The following is a 17563-nucleotide window of genomic DNA, read 5'->3' as shown; positions in this document are numbered from 1 at the left end:
AAATTTATTAATCTCTTTTCACAACTCTGTATACTATTTTAACATTTAAAATTAGATTTCTACAGTTTGAGCATTACTGTAAATTTTTATACCTCATCATTTTAACTTGTACAACAGCCTGGCATTTTTGAAATGATACAGTCTCATCACCATAAATACTTAAGTAACTCTATGTACTTTTGTTTGGACAGATTGGTAATTAATATGATGTTGAATACTTGGGAGGACTTCTGAAAGCTCTTTTAATTTTAAGATATGAAATCACCCAAAAAGTGTGTGTTGTACTGTAGGTTAGAGGTTCTGCTTGGATGCTTTCTTTGTTCCTTTTTATGTTTAATCCACTTTGGTCCTGCATGCTTCAATATCTAATCAGTTACCAAAACCTACTCTCTTTTTTTTCTGAATACAGAAATATTTTGAATACATTCTCCATCTGCATTTCTGCTCTGGCACAAGCCCTTATCATTTCTGGCCTGTACTACTGCAATAGCGTACTTGATCTTCTCCCTTTCTCCAATCCGTTTTCCTCTCTGCTGCCAATGATTGTTTCAAAGAACGCAAATATGATCAGGCCATTCCTTTGCTTAGAAACCTTCTCTGTCTCCTCATCACTTAGATAGTAAATTCAGGGTTCTTCTTGATCAAGCTTCGGCTTCCCACATCAGCCTCAATTCACAATTTACCTTCCTTTCACCATACTCTTCAAAAATACAAAACTACAAGGTTTTCTACTAAGCACAGCACAGCACAAGGTTTTCTGCACTCATCCTTATATTTATTGTTTCTGTGCCTTTGTCCTTGTCCTCTTATCTTGGAATATTGTTAAACATCTCAGTTTTTAGTTTCTCAGGAAACTTGCCTTTACTTATCAGCCCCACCATTTCCCCGTGTCCCTTATCTGTGCCTAAAATATGTTATGCATAGCTCTATTATTGTTCTGAGAAGTTTGTATTGCTTCTGTAAATGAATCTATTTTCCCCCTAGACTGAGAGATCCTTGAGTGGATGATATTTTACTAAGTTTCAATATTCCCAGGGTCTAGCACCAGTATCTGACATATAGTAGACAGTCAGTAATCATTTGTTGATGATGAATGTATACTCTATGTTGTATGTATATTCAAGGTTAAATGTTAAGATTTTTGTATTTGTTTAGTAGTAGTCATTGAGAAAAAACATGAACCATTTAGTAGTATTTTATGCAGTTCAATTCTTTGTCATTATTTCTAAGCTTATATTAGATAAACGTAATTTTCCAGGTAAATGTTATTATTTGGGGTGATGGAATTTTTGCATGCGTCCATGTGTCTGTCACACATTAGAACATATTGCTGCCATTTCCTATCAGGAATTAATCTTAAAATGTGGCTATTTTCTAAGAATTATAGAAAGGTTTTTCATTTGTGATATTTAAAGGAAATAAACTTGTAAGAAAATATTTGATGTAAGTAGATACTACTTATAAAACTTTAAATTGCTTATGAATCACCTGGGGATTTTACTGAAATACAGATTCTGATTCAGTAGGTCTTGGGTGGGGCCTGAGATTTTGCATTTGTAACAAGCTCCCAGAGGATGCTGATGCTACTGGTCTACAGACCACACTTTGGCAAGGTGGTGGATGGTATTTTCCAGATCCTTCCTTTAGTAGTTTCAGTTTTCTTTTTACATGTCTGAATCATCATTCATATTTTAATTTCATGTTTCATGTTTTTATTTTTATATTTTAGCAAGACAGTGATAATGCTAATATGTCACCACAATCTCCAGTATCATCTGAGGTACAAGTTCTGTTTTTTAAATGTGTTTACATAGGTTTTCTTTGTCACTTCTCTCTAACCTCATCTTTCTTTTTTAAATGTAGTTTATTCACCCATATTTAAAAATACATAGTAGGTTAATTTGTACAAAACTAGCCTACAAAAACTTCTAAGAACACCATGTTTTGGTACAAATATTCATAATGAATATCACTTAAATTACTTATTGAAAAATGCCTATAGATCACATGGAATAATTCACTTTATAAATTTTTATGTTTTATAATTCATCCATATTTTGAAATAAATGACAAGAGTAGCTTTCAGATTTTAAATTTGAAAAAAATACTTCAGCATTGTGCAATGACCTTTGGTTTTTCTCATAACCAATTAGGTCTGAAAGCAATGCAAGAAAAACTTCCTTTTTCCACGAGAAACATCCCTGTAGTGGGTTGTTCCTATCGACAAGAGGGTACACTTTTCCTAGCATCTTAGACCTAAGGAGGGGGCATGGGGAAAAGGGCTAGATGAAAGTTAAGAGTTTTTGAGATCTCAACCAAATATTCTTTTGGTTTGAATGATTGACTCTTCTAATTTAGTTAAACGTGTTGCTTTTAATATGTTGTGAGATAAATTTTAAAAATTCGAAACGATAGCTCTTCTATTTCAGATTACTTAGTATTCTAAAACTATACTGGCATTAGTAAATCGATGATTTTTTATTTATTTGGTGAATTCAGGACTTTAAATACAATAAATTTATATTGTGTGAATTAAATCACAATATAATTTTGGTTAATTAGACAGTATTTCATTTTATATAGGTAGTATTATTTTTTTTTTTAAGCCAGAATTGTTTATGTATTGTTTTGGGTGAGTTGCATTATAAAACTTTAAGATGGACTTGGACATTAGTTTCATAAACATGTTTCTAAATTACTTATATGGCAGGTAAACTGGTTTACATTCTTTTTTCAAAACAGTTTAAATTAGGATATTCTAAAATTCGTCTTTGTCACATGCTTTTGTAAATCCTTTCTTTTACATTCAGTTATAACAAATGTAGGTGATGACTTATTTACTTAGACTTTTTTATGATTTTATGATCTATGCTCAATGAGAAGAGGATCAGTGCCAATTTTCCCAATTAATCTATATTGCTTTTGTAACACATTTTCCTTACATTTGGATAAGCTATATTTGTGTCTGGAAATTCATAATACTTTAACTGAAATAATCAAGACAAACAGGCTTGTGGATGGATAGGTGGTGAGCATGTATTTTGGTAGCTCAACTGATGTTCCAGTTGAATTGCTTATCCCATATTAATCAGAAAATTAAGAGAGTCACCAGAATGCTGATTGTTTCAGTTTCATCAGTGAAAGGAAAATGGTAAAAACAATTAGTATTGTGCTTTACTATTAACAAAGTGCTTGCTTATACATTTAAACCTAAGAGCAGTCCCATGAGCTGGGTATTATCCTCATCCTTTTACAGCTCAAGAGTGATAAGTTTTCCTAAAGACTTCAGTCAATAAATGGTAGAGGAGTGACTGAAGCCCAAACTCTTAACAACGTCACAGTTGTTGTACAGATTAAATAAGATGCTATTAAAATTGCATTATATTTCCATTTTATAATTTACAAAGTGCTTTCTTTTAGTTATCTCAGTTAATTTTTACAGCAGCCTATTTTAAAGGTGAAAGGATAGTTACAGAAAAATTAAATGTTTTGCTTAAAACTTAGTCTAAACTTTCTGACTCTAAGTTCAGATTTTTAAAATATACCACGTTTCTTTTCACAGTACACTACTGTTTGAAAGCACTTTGAAATAATGTGAATTCAGATAGAACAAATAATGCTTTATTATCTATCACTCTGTAGCCACTGTTAGTTTGAATGTGTATATTTGCCTCAGATTATTCACTAAGAGTCAAGTCCATAGTGGACAGTGAGTAAGTGTCACTAATTTCACTTATCTTTTCATTGAAACTTTTTTCCATTTTTCAGGAGACTTTAATATGGTTCTTCATTCAAAAAAAGAGTATATGTTTATTTGATTCACTTCAATAACTTTCATTTCCCTTATGCTAAGAGAGAGGTTAATTAGCAAATATTTGTAGACCTTTTAAAAATGAAACATTATATATTTGAATTAAACTGCAGTTTACCTTTCTCTACTCCACTAATTATGGAAAAAAATAAATACTTCTCAAAATTGGAATGGATATAACTACTTTATTTTGAAAGAAAAAAGATTTTATTTGTTTTTTGTTTTTAGGAGTATGATAGAACTGATGTTTTTTCACATGGTCCCTTTGGCTTGAAGCCTAGATCAGGTAAATATATATTCACAAATACAATCTATTGGTTATATATAAAACTAGAGTTTCTCAGCTTAAATGGGATTGATTCCTTAGTTTTAAGTACACGTAGATTCTTTCCCCTCTCCTAAAAGTAATTTTCTCTTAACCTTATTTGTCTTTCCAATTCCCATCCCCCATTTCTTTCTTCCTCTTTACCTTCAAGCTCCTGAAAACTCAGCTTTTTGCCTTAGATATACTGCAGTCTTATTTCTACTCTACTGTGACTGCTATTAGAATGACCACTCTGCCAGCAGACCAAACACTGTTTGAAATTATAGCACTCCATTATATTGTGGTTTTAAAAAGGGATCTTTTCGCAATTGGCAAGCCCAAAAGAAAATGGATCCATGTTACTTGGCAAGGTATTGAATTATAGTTTTTATTCCTGAATAACTGTATTGACCGTCAAGAATAATTTCCTTTTCTTTAAAGATGATAAAGGCTGATTTCTTAACCTGGATCATGTTTCTAATAACATATGTTTAAGTAAGAACATCTATAGGTGGTAGCAGTTGTTACACTTGTCTTCCCTATTGTTTTCAATTATGCAGATAAGTAAATTTCAATTATATTCTGTAAAAAATATTTAGAATTCATTAATAATGAAAGTGTTTTATGTCATTTTGTTCTAGTTCTTTGTATCATGCCTTTTCCCCGCCGATGGTTGATCCTTCCGATTAGCTTTGTAATAAGCTAGGAAATTTCTGTTTTTATAGCTTTCAGCCGCTCATCTCGCCAGGAATATGGGGCAGCAGATCCAGGTTTTACAATGAGAAGAAAGATGGAACATCTACGGGAAGAGCGAGAACAAATACGACAACTTCGCAATGTAAGTCACATTGACCTTTGAGGTCTGCTTTATAGAAATGGGTTTAACTTGGAAAATTAAAAAAGAATATATTATTTTCAGTACTCTTTAAAATTTTAGATTATGTAATGATTAGTTATATACACATATATTTAAATAGAATGTCTGTGATTTATACCCATTTCTTTTATAGAATCTTGAATCCAGGTTAAAAGTAATTTTGCCTGATGACATAGGAGCTGCACTGATGGATGGGGTTGTTCTTTGCCATTTAGCCAATCATATAAGGCCACGCTCTGTAGCTAGTATTCATGTGCCATCACCAGCAGTGGTAAGTTTTGGCTACAGTTTGTTAGTTCTCTAAAGAAAGATAAAGCTGCTTGAAACAATCTTTAAATAATATTCTTCAATAAATATAATTTTCAGTTTTTATAAGTTTTGTACAAATATACCTGAAAATATACTATTTCTCTTACTTTACAGCCTAAGCTTAGCATGGCGAAATGTCGAAGAAATGTAGAAAATTTTCTTGATGCTTGTAAAAAGTTGGGTGTCTCACAGGTAATTATTTTTCTAACAAAATGATCATTTAAATATGAATTTATTACATGCAAACTGGCTTCTTCACAGTAGGCGTGAATAATGCTTTCTGAACATGCAAATGAATACCTTCCTTTTCACCTTCTACTGAATTCCATATTTAAATGTAAAAGCTATCTACTGAATGATTTTTAAGCTGCTTTTGAAGTAATTATAAAATAGCTACATATATAGAAAAATTTACTAATCATGCACATCATTGAATAAACATAATTTACTGGTCATATGACAAGTTGATTATGATGCTGTTGCTACTCTTATTTTTCCTGATAGAGGATATTTGGATTCCTTTAATCTAAGAATAGACTCTGATTGGAAGATTTGCATTCAGTGTGAACAACATTTAAAACTTTATTTAAAATGTCAATTTGGAAATCTTAGCGACATTATGATAATACCTCACTGGATAAACTTTTTCTGACATTTGTAGAAATTAGCTTATATTTCATGTAATAATTGTAATAGTATTAAATTAACAAAGCAATATTATAAATAATGAAAATGAAAAATAAAAATATTGCTTTTTTGATAACATTATAAACTTAACAACATGATGGACTGTTGAGAGGACTTGGAATTGTTAGCAGGTCACAATGTAGTTGTACTTTTTTTCCTGTTATTTTTTAAAGTGTATTTTATTGAGATATCATTGACATAACATTTTGTAAGTTTAAGGTGTACCGTGTGTTGTTTTGATACACTTAAATATTGTGATTATTAAGTTCTCTTTTCAATAGTGTCATAATAATCTGGTTTACAAATTCTACTGTAACTGCTTCCTGCAAGTGAATATATATAATTTATATAGAGAGAATCAGTTGAATTACTGTTTAATTTGGAAGCTATATTCAGTTCTCCTCTAGTTACTTCTTGTCTATGCTTGACATGATGTTTAGAAATTTTAATTCCTAAGCATTTTTGTGTTAGTTCTTTCTTTTTGTACTCTTAATCTCTTAGTGAGAAAGTAGAAAAATTAGGAAGGTTTTTTTGAAGTTTGTTATTGCATTGTATATATTTTCCTGTTTTGTCAGTTTTTGTTTTAAGAGTTTTTTGATGAGGGGTTCTCAGTCAACATTTATTAAATGAATGACATTTTACAGATGAGGAAACTGAGGCACAGAGAGCTTAGAAAACTTATCCAAGTTTGCTAAACTTTACTTTTACTAAAACTTTAGTAAACAGTGGAGGCAAACTATGAACCCCAGTGATCTAATTCCAGAACCCACCCTCTAACTTGGATATTCTCTATTTCTGTTCTTTTACATGAAATGAAAGATAGTCTGACTTACTCCTGACACTTTCTTTATACACTAGCCAAGGAGAATGACAGGAAAGGTCTTATGAAAACTATTCTACTTAGCATGCTGTCATCTTTCTCCTGCTTGTTTGTTCTATGACAGAGTTAGTGACTCACCCATCCTCACCATAAGGGTGGCTTACCAGCTTTCATTTTCAAAACTCTCCAGGTATTGGTAACAAAAGGAGAGATTTTATTTTTAGCTTCAATTTGTTTTTCCCTGACTTGAAAATGATAATATATAGTCAGTTTTTAAATTTAACTTTTTAGGATATTTTTGTATTTTTAACAGTTTTATTGAAGTATAATTGACATACAATAAAGTTCATATAAGTAAAGTATACAATTTGATTAATTTTGACATATGCATATAGCATGAAATCATTACCATAGTCAGGATAATGAACATATCCATTACCCTCAAAAGTTTCCTTTTATCCCTTTGCAATCCTCTAGTCAACCACTAAAAGCTGTTTTCTGTTATTATAGTTTAGTTTGTATTTTCCATCTGGAGTTATATATAACTGGAATGATAAAATATGTACGATTTTTTTTCTGGCTTCTTTTGCTCAGTGTAGCTATTCTAAGACTCATCAATGTTGCATGTATAAATAGGTCATTCCTTTTTATTATTGTATAGTATTTTATTATATGAATACATCACAATTTGTCAGTCCATTGACCCGTTTGTTGATGGCCATTTGGGTTGTTTACAGTTTTAGGGACTACTATAAATAAGGCTGCTATGAACATTTATGTACCAGTCTTTGGATATATACATTCTTTAATTTTGGGTAGGCACATGAAAGTGGAATGACTAGAACATATAGGAAGTGTATGCTTAACATTGAGTATAAAACTTTTCCAAAGTGGTTATATCATTTTACATTCCCGTCAGCAGTGTAGGGGAGTTCCAGTTCCTCCACATCCTCAGTAATATTCAATATGGTCAGTGTTTTTTTAAATTTATTCATTTTAATAGGTATGTACTGTTTGTCAGTGTGGTTTTAGTTTCCATTTGCCTGAAGACTAATGATGTTGATCATTTTTTCAAGGTCTTATTTTCCATTTGTATGACTTTTATGAAGTGTCTGTTCCAATCTTTTGTCTATCTTTTGAGTTATTTCTTATTGAGTTTGAGATTCTTTATAAATTGTAGACAAAGTCCTTTATTGGATGTGTGGATCAAGTCCTTTATCAGATGCAATATATGATTTACAAATACTGTATCCCAGTCTTTGCCTTGTCTTTTCATTTTCATTATAGTATCTTTCAAAGATTAGAAATTTTAAATTTTTTGTAATTTTTCATTTAAAAAAATTGATTGTACTTTTGGTGTCAAACCAAAGAAATCTTTACATAACTTAAGGTCACAAAGATTTTATCCTATATTTATTTCTAGAATTTTTATGGTCTTAATTTTTACATTTAGGTCTATAATCAAATTTTAGTTAATTTTTATATATGCTGAAAGGTATGGATTGAAGTTATCTTTTTTTAGGCCTGGGCACACACATTGTTTTTTATTTAAAAAAATATTTAATATTTCATGAAATTCACCCATTTAAAGTGTATAATTCAATGGTTTTTAGTATAGTCACATAGTTGGGCAGCAAACTATTAATAAGAGTAGAATATTTTTATCACCCCAAAAGAAACCTCTTAGCTGTTAGCAGTCCCTCCCCTTTTTTATCTGTATGAATTTGCCTATTCTTGACATTACATATTAATAATGTCATATGATATGGGGTCTTTTGTGTGTGGCTTCTTTCATTTATTATATGCTCTCAAGGTTTATCCATGTTGTAGCATAAAGCAGTACAGACATACTCAGGTTTATTGCACTTCACTTTATTGTGCATCACAAATACAGCATTTTATATGAATTCAAGATTTGTGACAACCTGCACTGTCAGATGATGAATAGTATTTTTAGTAATAAGATATTTTTTAATTAAGTGTTTTTAAAAAGATGTAATGTTATTGCACACTAAGAGACTACAGTATAGTGTAAATATAACTTTTATATACATTGGGAAACAAAAATTCATGTGACTTACTTTATTGCAATATTTGCTTTATTTGGGTGGTCTAGAACCGGAGTCTCACTATCTCTGAGGCATGACTGTACTTCATTTTTTGGGGTTGAGTAATAGTCCATTGTATGTATGTACCACATTTTGTTCACCATTCATCAGTTGATGGATATTTGGGCTGTTTCCACTCATTGTTTATTATGAATAATGCTACTGTGGACATTCATGAACATGTTTTTGTGTGAATGCTTGTTTTAATTCTCTTAGTTAACAAGGTTATATGGTAGGTTAAATGGTTGCTCTGTGGTGGGTTATATGGTAACTCTCTATCTTTTTGAGGAACTGCTAAATTATTTTCCAGTTTACATTCACAGAAGCAGTGTATGTGGATTCTAATTTCTCTGCATCCTCACCAATTATTATTGTCTACCTTTTTGATTCTAGTCATCCTAGTAGGAGGTCTGAAGTGGTCTCATTGTGGTTTTGCTTAGCTTTTCCTTAATGGCTAATGATGTTGGTCATCTTTTTGTGTGCCTGTTAACTATTTGTATATATTCTTTGGAGAAATGTCTTTTCAAATTCTGTGCTCATTTGTTAATTGAATTAGTCACCTTTTATTATTTCTTTATATATTCCAGATACAGGTTCCTTGTGAGATACATGATTCTAGTTTGCTGAGAGTTCTTACCAGGAATGAATTTTGTCAAGTGCTTTTTCTACATCTACTGAGTTAACATTTTTTTCTTTCACAGCATTGTTAATTACATTGGTCGATTTTCAGATACTACCTCACTCCTTGACTCCTGGGATAAGCCCCACTTGGTCATGATGGATTTTGTTGTTGTTGCTATTTTTATGTTGTTGGATTCAGTTTGTTAAAATTTTGTTTAGCCTTTTTGCATCTATATCAATAGGGTTATTGTTTGTTAGTTTTCTTTCTTTGAAAGTTTTTGTCTGGTTTTGGTGTCAAGGTAATACAGACTTCATGGAACATGTTAGGAAGTATTCCCCACTCTTCACTTTTATTGAATATTATGGATAGAATTAATATTACTTACTCATTAAATATTTAGTCACAGTCATTATTGAACTTTGAATCCATCTAGGCAGGGGGTTTTCTTTGTAGGAAAATTTTTAACTACAGTTTAAATTTCTTTAATAAATATAGGGCTATTCTAATTTTCTATTTCTTTTTGTATGAGCTTTGATATATGGTGTCTTTCAAAGACTTTGGCCTTTTCATCTAGTTTGTCAAACTTGTTGCTATAATGTTGTTTATAATATCCCCCTTTTTATCATTTTAGTATTTATAGATTCTCTTGTGGCATCACTTCTTTTATTCCTGATATTGTTAATTCGTGTATTTTTCTCTCTTTTTCCTGATTAATCTAGCTAGGGATTTTGTGAATTAAAAAAAAAAAATTCTCAGTGAACTAACGTTTGGTTTTATTGATTTTTTTCACTAATATTTTCTGTTTTTTAATTTTACTGGTTTCCTTTCTTATCTTCATTATTTGCTTCTTTCTGCTTACCACTGGTTTAATTTGCTCTTCTTTTTCTAGTTTCTAAGGTGGGAGCTGATGCCATTGATTTGAAACCTTTTTTAGTTTCTGATATATGTTGGTGACTTTTTGAATAAACAAGCAAAATATTAGGAGGGCAATAAATGTTGCAGTGAAAATGGAGTGAGAAGATAGTTTTTCAGAACTGTTTTAATAAATGGGATAGTATCAGTAGTATTTGATGACTGAGTTAGGGGAATAAGGAAGAAAGATGATTATGATTCCCAGGTTTATGTTGAGAGAGACTGAATAGTGTATTACTGACTGAGGTATAGAATACAGACAGAAAATTTAATTTAGTAAGGAAGTAGTTCTGTTGTGGACATATTAATTTTGATATGTCTGTTGGACATCCATTTGCCTGTATCAAGTTGACGTTTGTATCTGGAGCTCAGTAGAGAGATCTTGGCAGGAAATAAAGATTTGAAAATTAACAGAATGGAAGATATAGTTGTTACTCATTGGGGTTAGGGGCCTTATCTTGCCAAAGTTTCCAGTGTTTCAAGAAACACTGGATTAAAAAAAGTAATATTATAAAACACTATGCTAGTCAACTAAAACAAATCATGGACCATATGGGACCTATAAATGGTCTGTTTGGCGCCTACTCTATCCACTACTAGCTTATTTTCCTGAGATGAGTGAGTGTTCCAACTGAAGCAGTAGACTGTATCATTTCTTCAAAAAATGCCACCAAATTTATTTGATGCTGTGCACATTCATGCAGATCTTCAATTAAAATCCTTGTGATTTTGATGAGGCTTTGAGAATACCAAAGAGAGAATACAGTACAGAAAGAGAAGAGGGTGAAGACAGAACCCTTGGAAACATTAAGAATGTTAAAAGAGGATCACTGAAGGCTAATGAAACCTAATGCAAAGTTGTCTCTAAGCCCTCTTTCTCATAGAATTGTGAAGAAATGACATATATAATGACTTAGAAGAGAAGACAGTTGTTATTTACCAAATTCTAGACTATTTTAACTAAGAAGCAACACAACATCACTAGAAGCTGGAGGGAAGTCATCTTAATGACAAAAAAAGTACTGAAGTGCTATATACATCACAGACCATGTAACCTAAGAACTGGTAGAAGGAAGGAGAGTGGCTAGTTTTGTATAGGACTAAGCAGGTTACAAAATGCTTAAAATGCTTCCATATATAGATTCTTCTATTTGTTTCTCACACAGTTCCATTTTCAGGATGAAAAAACAGTATCTCAGGGAATTTTAGTACCTTTAGTACTCCATATGACCCTTAGATCTCTTGGCTGGAAGCATAGTGCTCTTTCTGCTCTAGCACAAGGGCTTAGGGAACATCTAGCACCACCGTCTCACTTAAAAATATTTTCTTATTGTGTAGATCAGGTCAACCTCAGATAAAAATACAGCCCATAAGAATCTATTGAAGCAGACATCTTAAAGTTTATTTCATTAGAATTGTATAATTTTTACCTGGAGTTTTATAAAAAAGCAGGATTTAAAAACCCAGTTCTGACTTACTGAGGTTTTGCTGTACTATTAAAAAGCACATGTTTAGATATCATTTGTTTTGTTTTTTCAGGAAAGACTCTGTTTGCCTCATCATATTTTGGAAGAAAGAGGTCTTGTGAAAGTTGGTGTCACAGTTCAGGCTCTTCTTGAATTACCTACAACCAAGGCATCTCAGCTTTCTACGGCTTGACATAACATTTAAAAATCCTAAATGTCTAGTTTCATTTATTTGAAGTGATTTCAAATATCTCAAATTTATGAATAAGGATGTCTAGTCAAAAATAATTTTATTATTCAAGCCTTAGATTTAAGAAAAATCATGTTAAAACATCAAATTCAATTTTGAATTGCCCAAACTTCTTTTGAGGGAAAACTAGATCAATTTGATAAGAGTTTTTGATAAATTCAAATTCTCTTTTTGCTAAGTTAGCTAATAATCTTGATTATTTTTCAATAATCAGATTAACACTAAGTTTAAAATGTGATTTCAATTTAATAATCACATTAGGTTTATTTTGTTTTATCATAGCATACTGGTAAACATCTGGACAAGGTAATCATTTTTTTACCAATTTAAAACTAATTCTATATTTGAGTTATTTAATATACTTGTGATTCTAGTTTATACATAATTTCTTCCGTCTTTGGTCTTAGTTTTATAGAAAAAAGTGAGTAGAAGTTACAGAACTCTGGCTTTATATTGAATTCTTTTAGTATTATAGGTTGGTGCCAAAATATTTTCAGTTGTACTGTAGATTGTTTACATGTGAAGTGCCTGTGTAATTGATGACTCTCATATAGTCTTAAACATTTTTGCAGTTTTTTTAAATGTATTAATGGAATTTTAAAATATTTTAGTAGATTTTGTAAGTTCAGTAATATGTGAGGATAAATGTGCCTCACATTGTGACATTTGTGTTTTTTATTTAGTCCATTGCAGTTTTCTTAAACTGGTTATTTCATGTTGTCAGAAAAACGATGTTAATATGCTTAATTTATACTATTTAATTTTGCAAAACTTAATCATCTTTTGAAATATATTATTTGAAGAGTATTTTATTTCTGTATTGAAAATGTTACACAAAGCAGTAAGGTTTTTGAGAACTAGCAGAGTATTTAATTATCAAGAACATTTTGATAAAACTGCCAAAGTTTGGGTTTATGTCTTGACTTTCAGGAACATTACTACATCAGTATGCTGCCTTTGGTTATATTCAGATTCAGAGAGCAGCAGCTGAGAAATAGGTTTTTATTAGAAAATATGTCCATTTGTGGATCCTGTAAATCTTAACTTATGCTCAATTAACATGATGAAATAAATACAGACCACTCTATAAATCTTTTCATAAGCATACTATTATATAAAGTCCTTGTTTAATTTAAGGATGGATAAATTGACATTTGTAGTAGTGCAGGAATTTTTCAAAAACATTACTGTAATGAATAATCAGTTTCCTACAGAAAAACTTAAGTATAATTACTTTTGTAGTAGTCAAGCAAGTATCATATCTTAAGTATGTGATTATTTGCACTTGTTACCTCTTAATATGGATGCAACTTATTAGAAATGTTGGCCTGGGTGTTTCAATGATATCTATAAAAGGTAAAAACTATTGTGCCAAATGATATAATAAGGATTGGTTTAAGAGCAACTCTGCTTTTTTTGATCAGTTGGCATGAAGCCATATAATTAAGTTTTGGCTTTAGGATACAGATGTGTTTTTACATTCCCCAAGGGTCAAATCGGAGCTTTTAAAGAACTAAAGCTTTTTATGACTAAAAGTTTTAAAAATTAAATCATTGATAATTTATTACTTTAAATATTTGAGCTAATTAGTTATTTTTCAGTTGGATCTAAAAAAAGTCATTGACAAAAATCTCTCTCTAGTGAAAAATTGGGTAATAAAGTAAGAAATTACAAATATATACCTTAATTATTAGTTTTTAATGTAAAAATTTGACAGTGTTACAAATGAAGTGATCATTAAAAAGCTACAGCAATCATTCATACTGCTTTCATAGTTATCATGCTGTAGAATTCCTCTTGTTAATTAATCTAGATGTTAATTATTTTACAAGTATGTTCATGTTTTGTATCATTGAAATATTAGTGAAATTATAGGCCATTTCCTTATTGCATTTCACTTACTTGTCAATTAATTATTACTTTAAAGAGAAAATAGACCAGAACCTCTGTAACATTCTTTATTGCAAAGTTCCGTTTAAGATGGGTCTATCTGAGGTCCATACCATGGCAGTTTTATTTACTGAGTGACAAAAAGAACACTTCTCTTGCTCAGTTTCTCAGCATAGTCCCCAAGCAAACATTATACCAAGTCTCTGATGTATTTCTTTTAGTAGTTTTTGAGTAAGTGTAAAATTTATTCAAAATAGTTTGTATGGTTATTATATATTTACTTCACCAGTTATTGAATAAGGAATGATTATCATTATTTGAATTGGATTTGTGATTTGAAGAACGTTAAGTAATCAAACTAAAATATTTTATTAGGCCCTAAAACATACAGTAGATGGCTTTCTTCCTGCTAAATTTTATTCCTATATGGCACAAGAAAGAAGTGATGTTGGATATGTTAGAACTGAAATAAGGAGTAAAAATACATTACCATTTGTTTAATAATTATCTTTACAGAAGTGCTAGTTTATTGACTTTACTAACTGAATTTTTTGAATTCAGAAATGTTTGTATTGGTCACAGATCTATCATGATTGATTTTCTGATGCATTTAAAAATAAATGGAACACTAAATGTATATTACCGATGCGAATTGTGTATAAAGTTGAACAAAAAAATTAAAGGCTGAGATTTCTTTTTTCCATTTCTACCTCTTCTCTTAACATCACAGCATCCATTTTCTGTAGGTATTTGATAACTTGTGTCTATGTTCCCTAGTATGGAAAAATAGACTTTGAGAGGATATTCAAAGTAAGTTTAGTCTAGATTTTCTGTACATCATGATATTTTTAATAGGCAATGTTTTCTTTTAGAAAAATGGTTTCTTTGGATATCTTTAGAAAATGATGTCATCTTAATCCTGTATGGGACTCTCTGCGCTTCCTGTCGTTCAAAGTTAGAAATAAATTTATTTTTACTGTGCTCCATTAGTATGCATCAAGTAGCTACCTAAATAAATAAGAAATGTATTATGTACATGTGTAAATACATGGGAAAAAATAGATTTTTCAGTTAGCAAGTTGAATTTTCTAGAACTTTGTTTAGATATCTCAGTCATTTCTAATGCAGGGAAATACAAAGTAATGTTGTATAATTTATAAAGTAGTAATTGAAATTATACCCTAGGGCTATTATTCTTTTTCATTATATAAGTTTTAGGTATACAGGATTATAATTCAACATGTATACATATACTACAAAGTGGTCACCACCACAAAGCTAGTTACCATCCATCACTATACAGTTTACCCACTCCAGCTATATTGCCTTTCCCCCACCCCCTTACCCTCTGATAAACCACTAATCTGATCTTGAAATCTGTTTGTTTTTGTTTTATTTTCTTTTGGATTTCACTGGCCTAATACCTTCAAGGTCCATCCTTGTTGTGTAAATGGCAGAATTTCATTCTTTTTTATGACTGAGTAGATTTTGTTGTGTATATAAACCATATTTTTATTCATCCATCAATGGATACTTAGTTTATTTCTGTATCTTGATTATTGTAAATAATGCTGCAGTTAACATAGGGGTGCATATATTTTTTTTAAATTAGTGTTTTGTGTTCTTTAGATAAATACCCAGAAGTGGAATAGCTGGGTCATATGGTAGTTCTAGTCTTAATTTTTTGAGGAATTTCTCTGCTGTTTTCCATAGCGGCTCTATCAATTTACTATCCCACCGACAGTGTACAAGTGTTCTCTTTTCTCCACATCCTTGCCAACACTTATTATTTCTTGTCTTTTAAATAATAGCCATTCTTACAGGCAGGTGATATCTCATTTTTGTTTTGATATGCAGTTCCCTAATAATTAGTGATGTTGAACATCTTTTCATGTACTTATTGGTTATCTGTGTATCTTTGGAAAAATGTCTATTTAGATCCTCTGCACATTTTTAATCAGTTTCTTTGTTGTTATTGTTGAGTTATATGAGTTCTTTATTTATTTTAAATATTAACCCTTTATCAGATATATGATTCACAAATATCTTCCCCAGTCAGGAGATTGCCGTTTTATTTTGATTATGATTTCCTTTGTTGTGTGGAAGCTTTTTAGTTTGATGTAGTCTCATTTGTTTATTTTGCTTTTGTTTCCCTTGAGTCAGATCTGCAAAAACATTGCTAAGACTGATGTCAATGAGGTTACCACCTATTAAAATTTAATTGTTTTTCATGCTCATATTTTGCAAGTTTAATTTTTGAAATTTACCTCTCAGTACTACGCTTGTCATTGACTATTAATTTCTGCTAGCTGGTTCTGACAGTCATATTTCTTTAAAAATAATTATTTTGAATGATAGTATGCTATATTTTCATGGAGGAAATTGATATATCTATTCCATAGATTTGTAAAATATTCTATGTAAAAAACAATGTATTTCATTAAGTTTTATATTTTTTAAAATAGTTTATTTCTAAAGCAGTTAACTCTGACATCTTTCTCTGTGTTAAGTTTTAGAATATTTCACGTTAGCTTAAATATAATGCTTTTATGTTTATGGTTCTGTTGCAGATAAATCATTAATATTACTCAGAAGCTCTGGTAATTTTGGCCTATGAAAATGTTAATCAAAAGTTTTTTTTTAAACAAATTATAAAGTAGCAGGAAATTTTTCACTATTTTCTGTACTTGTTTGTAGATACTTTTGTTATTATTTGAAAATTAGTTGGTAAGATTTATATCAGTTGTTGTTTAGTTGCTAAGTCATGTCTGACACTTTGCAACCCCATGTACTATTATAGCCCACCAGGTTCCTCTGTCCATGGAATTTTCCAGGCAAAATTACTGAAGTGGGTTGCCATTTCCTTCTCCAGGGGATCTTTCCAACCCAGTATCAAACCCATGTCTCCTATGTTTTCAGGTGAATTTTTTTACCACTGAACCACCAGGGAAGCCCCATGCATAGTTCATTGATGGCTCCAATCTATATATTCACAGTCAAAAGTTTTTCATTATTTTCTGTAAAATTCTTATGTAGTTATTAAGTCTTCAATATTATGAAAATAAAGAGTTAAATAATAGTTAAAAGGAAGCCATTTCTGTTTTTTTAAGAGCATTTTTGAGAGGTGGAGAGAGAAAGGAGAGAAGAAAGGACAATTTGGAGATATTTAGAAAATTGATAAATTGTAATCTTGGAGAGGTAAGGCTTTAAGAAATGGGATAAACTGTACTTTGTTCTGTATTTGTTGCAAAAAGATCAGTTTTTTAAAAAGTGAAAATGTTATTATGGCTCTTCATCTTTCTTAAGGTTGGCATAGCAATTTGTGGGCTTTTATTACATTGTGTACATTTTTATTACATTTATTTACTTTCTTTAAAAATCAGCTGAGATTTTGGTTGAGATTACATTGAATTTAAATATTAATGTGGAGACAATTGATATATTTATAATAAGTCTTCCCATTCAAGAGCATGGAATGTATCTCTATTCAGCTCAACTGTTTCCTAT

At 30.7% G+C, this 17563-nt stretch overlaps 1 protein-coding gene and 1 non-coding gene across 2 annotated transcripts in view; both read left to right on the top strand.

Moving 5' to 3' along the window:
• LRCH2 (leucine rich repeats and calponin homology domain containing 2) overlaps window positions 1–16257 on the top strand; it is a 105676-nt gene extending 89419 nt beyond the window's left edge. Inside the window, exons 16-21 of the mRNA XM_005903779.3 lie at window positions 1730–1780; window positions 4040–4097; window positions 4841–4953; window positions 5126–5263; window positions 5416–5493; window positions 11990–16257. Coding sequence (XP_005903841.1) covers window positions 1730–1780; window positions 4040–4097; window positions 4841–4953; window positions 5126–5263; window positions 5416–5493; window positions 11990–12109 — 558 coding nt within the window. The 3' untranslated portion in view covers window positions 12110–16257. The remainder of the gene's footprint in view (window positions 1–1729; window positions 1781–4039; window positions 4098–4840; window positions 4954–5125; window positions 5264–5415; window positions 5494–11989) is intronic.
• Window positions 2111–2239, top strand: LOC138986565 (small nucleolar RNA SNORA35). The gene has a single exon (XR_011463378.1). It is a non-coding gene; the product is annotated as a small nucleolar RNA SNORA35 (small nucleolar RNA).
• Window positions 16258–17563: the final 1306 nt, after the last annotated feature.

Source organism: Bos mutus, chromosome X (genome assembly GCF_027580195.1).
Source record: "Bos mutus isolate GX-2022 chromosome X, NWIPB_WYAK_1.1, whole genome shotgun sequence".
Lineage (NCBI taxonomy): Eukaryota > Metazoa > Chordata > Mammalia > Artiodactyla > Bovidae > Bos > Bos mutus.
This window is presented reverse-complemented; position numbering and strand designations above follow the sequence as displayed.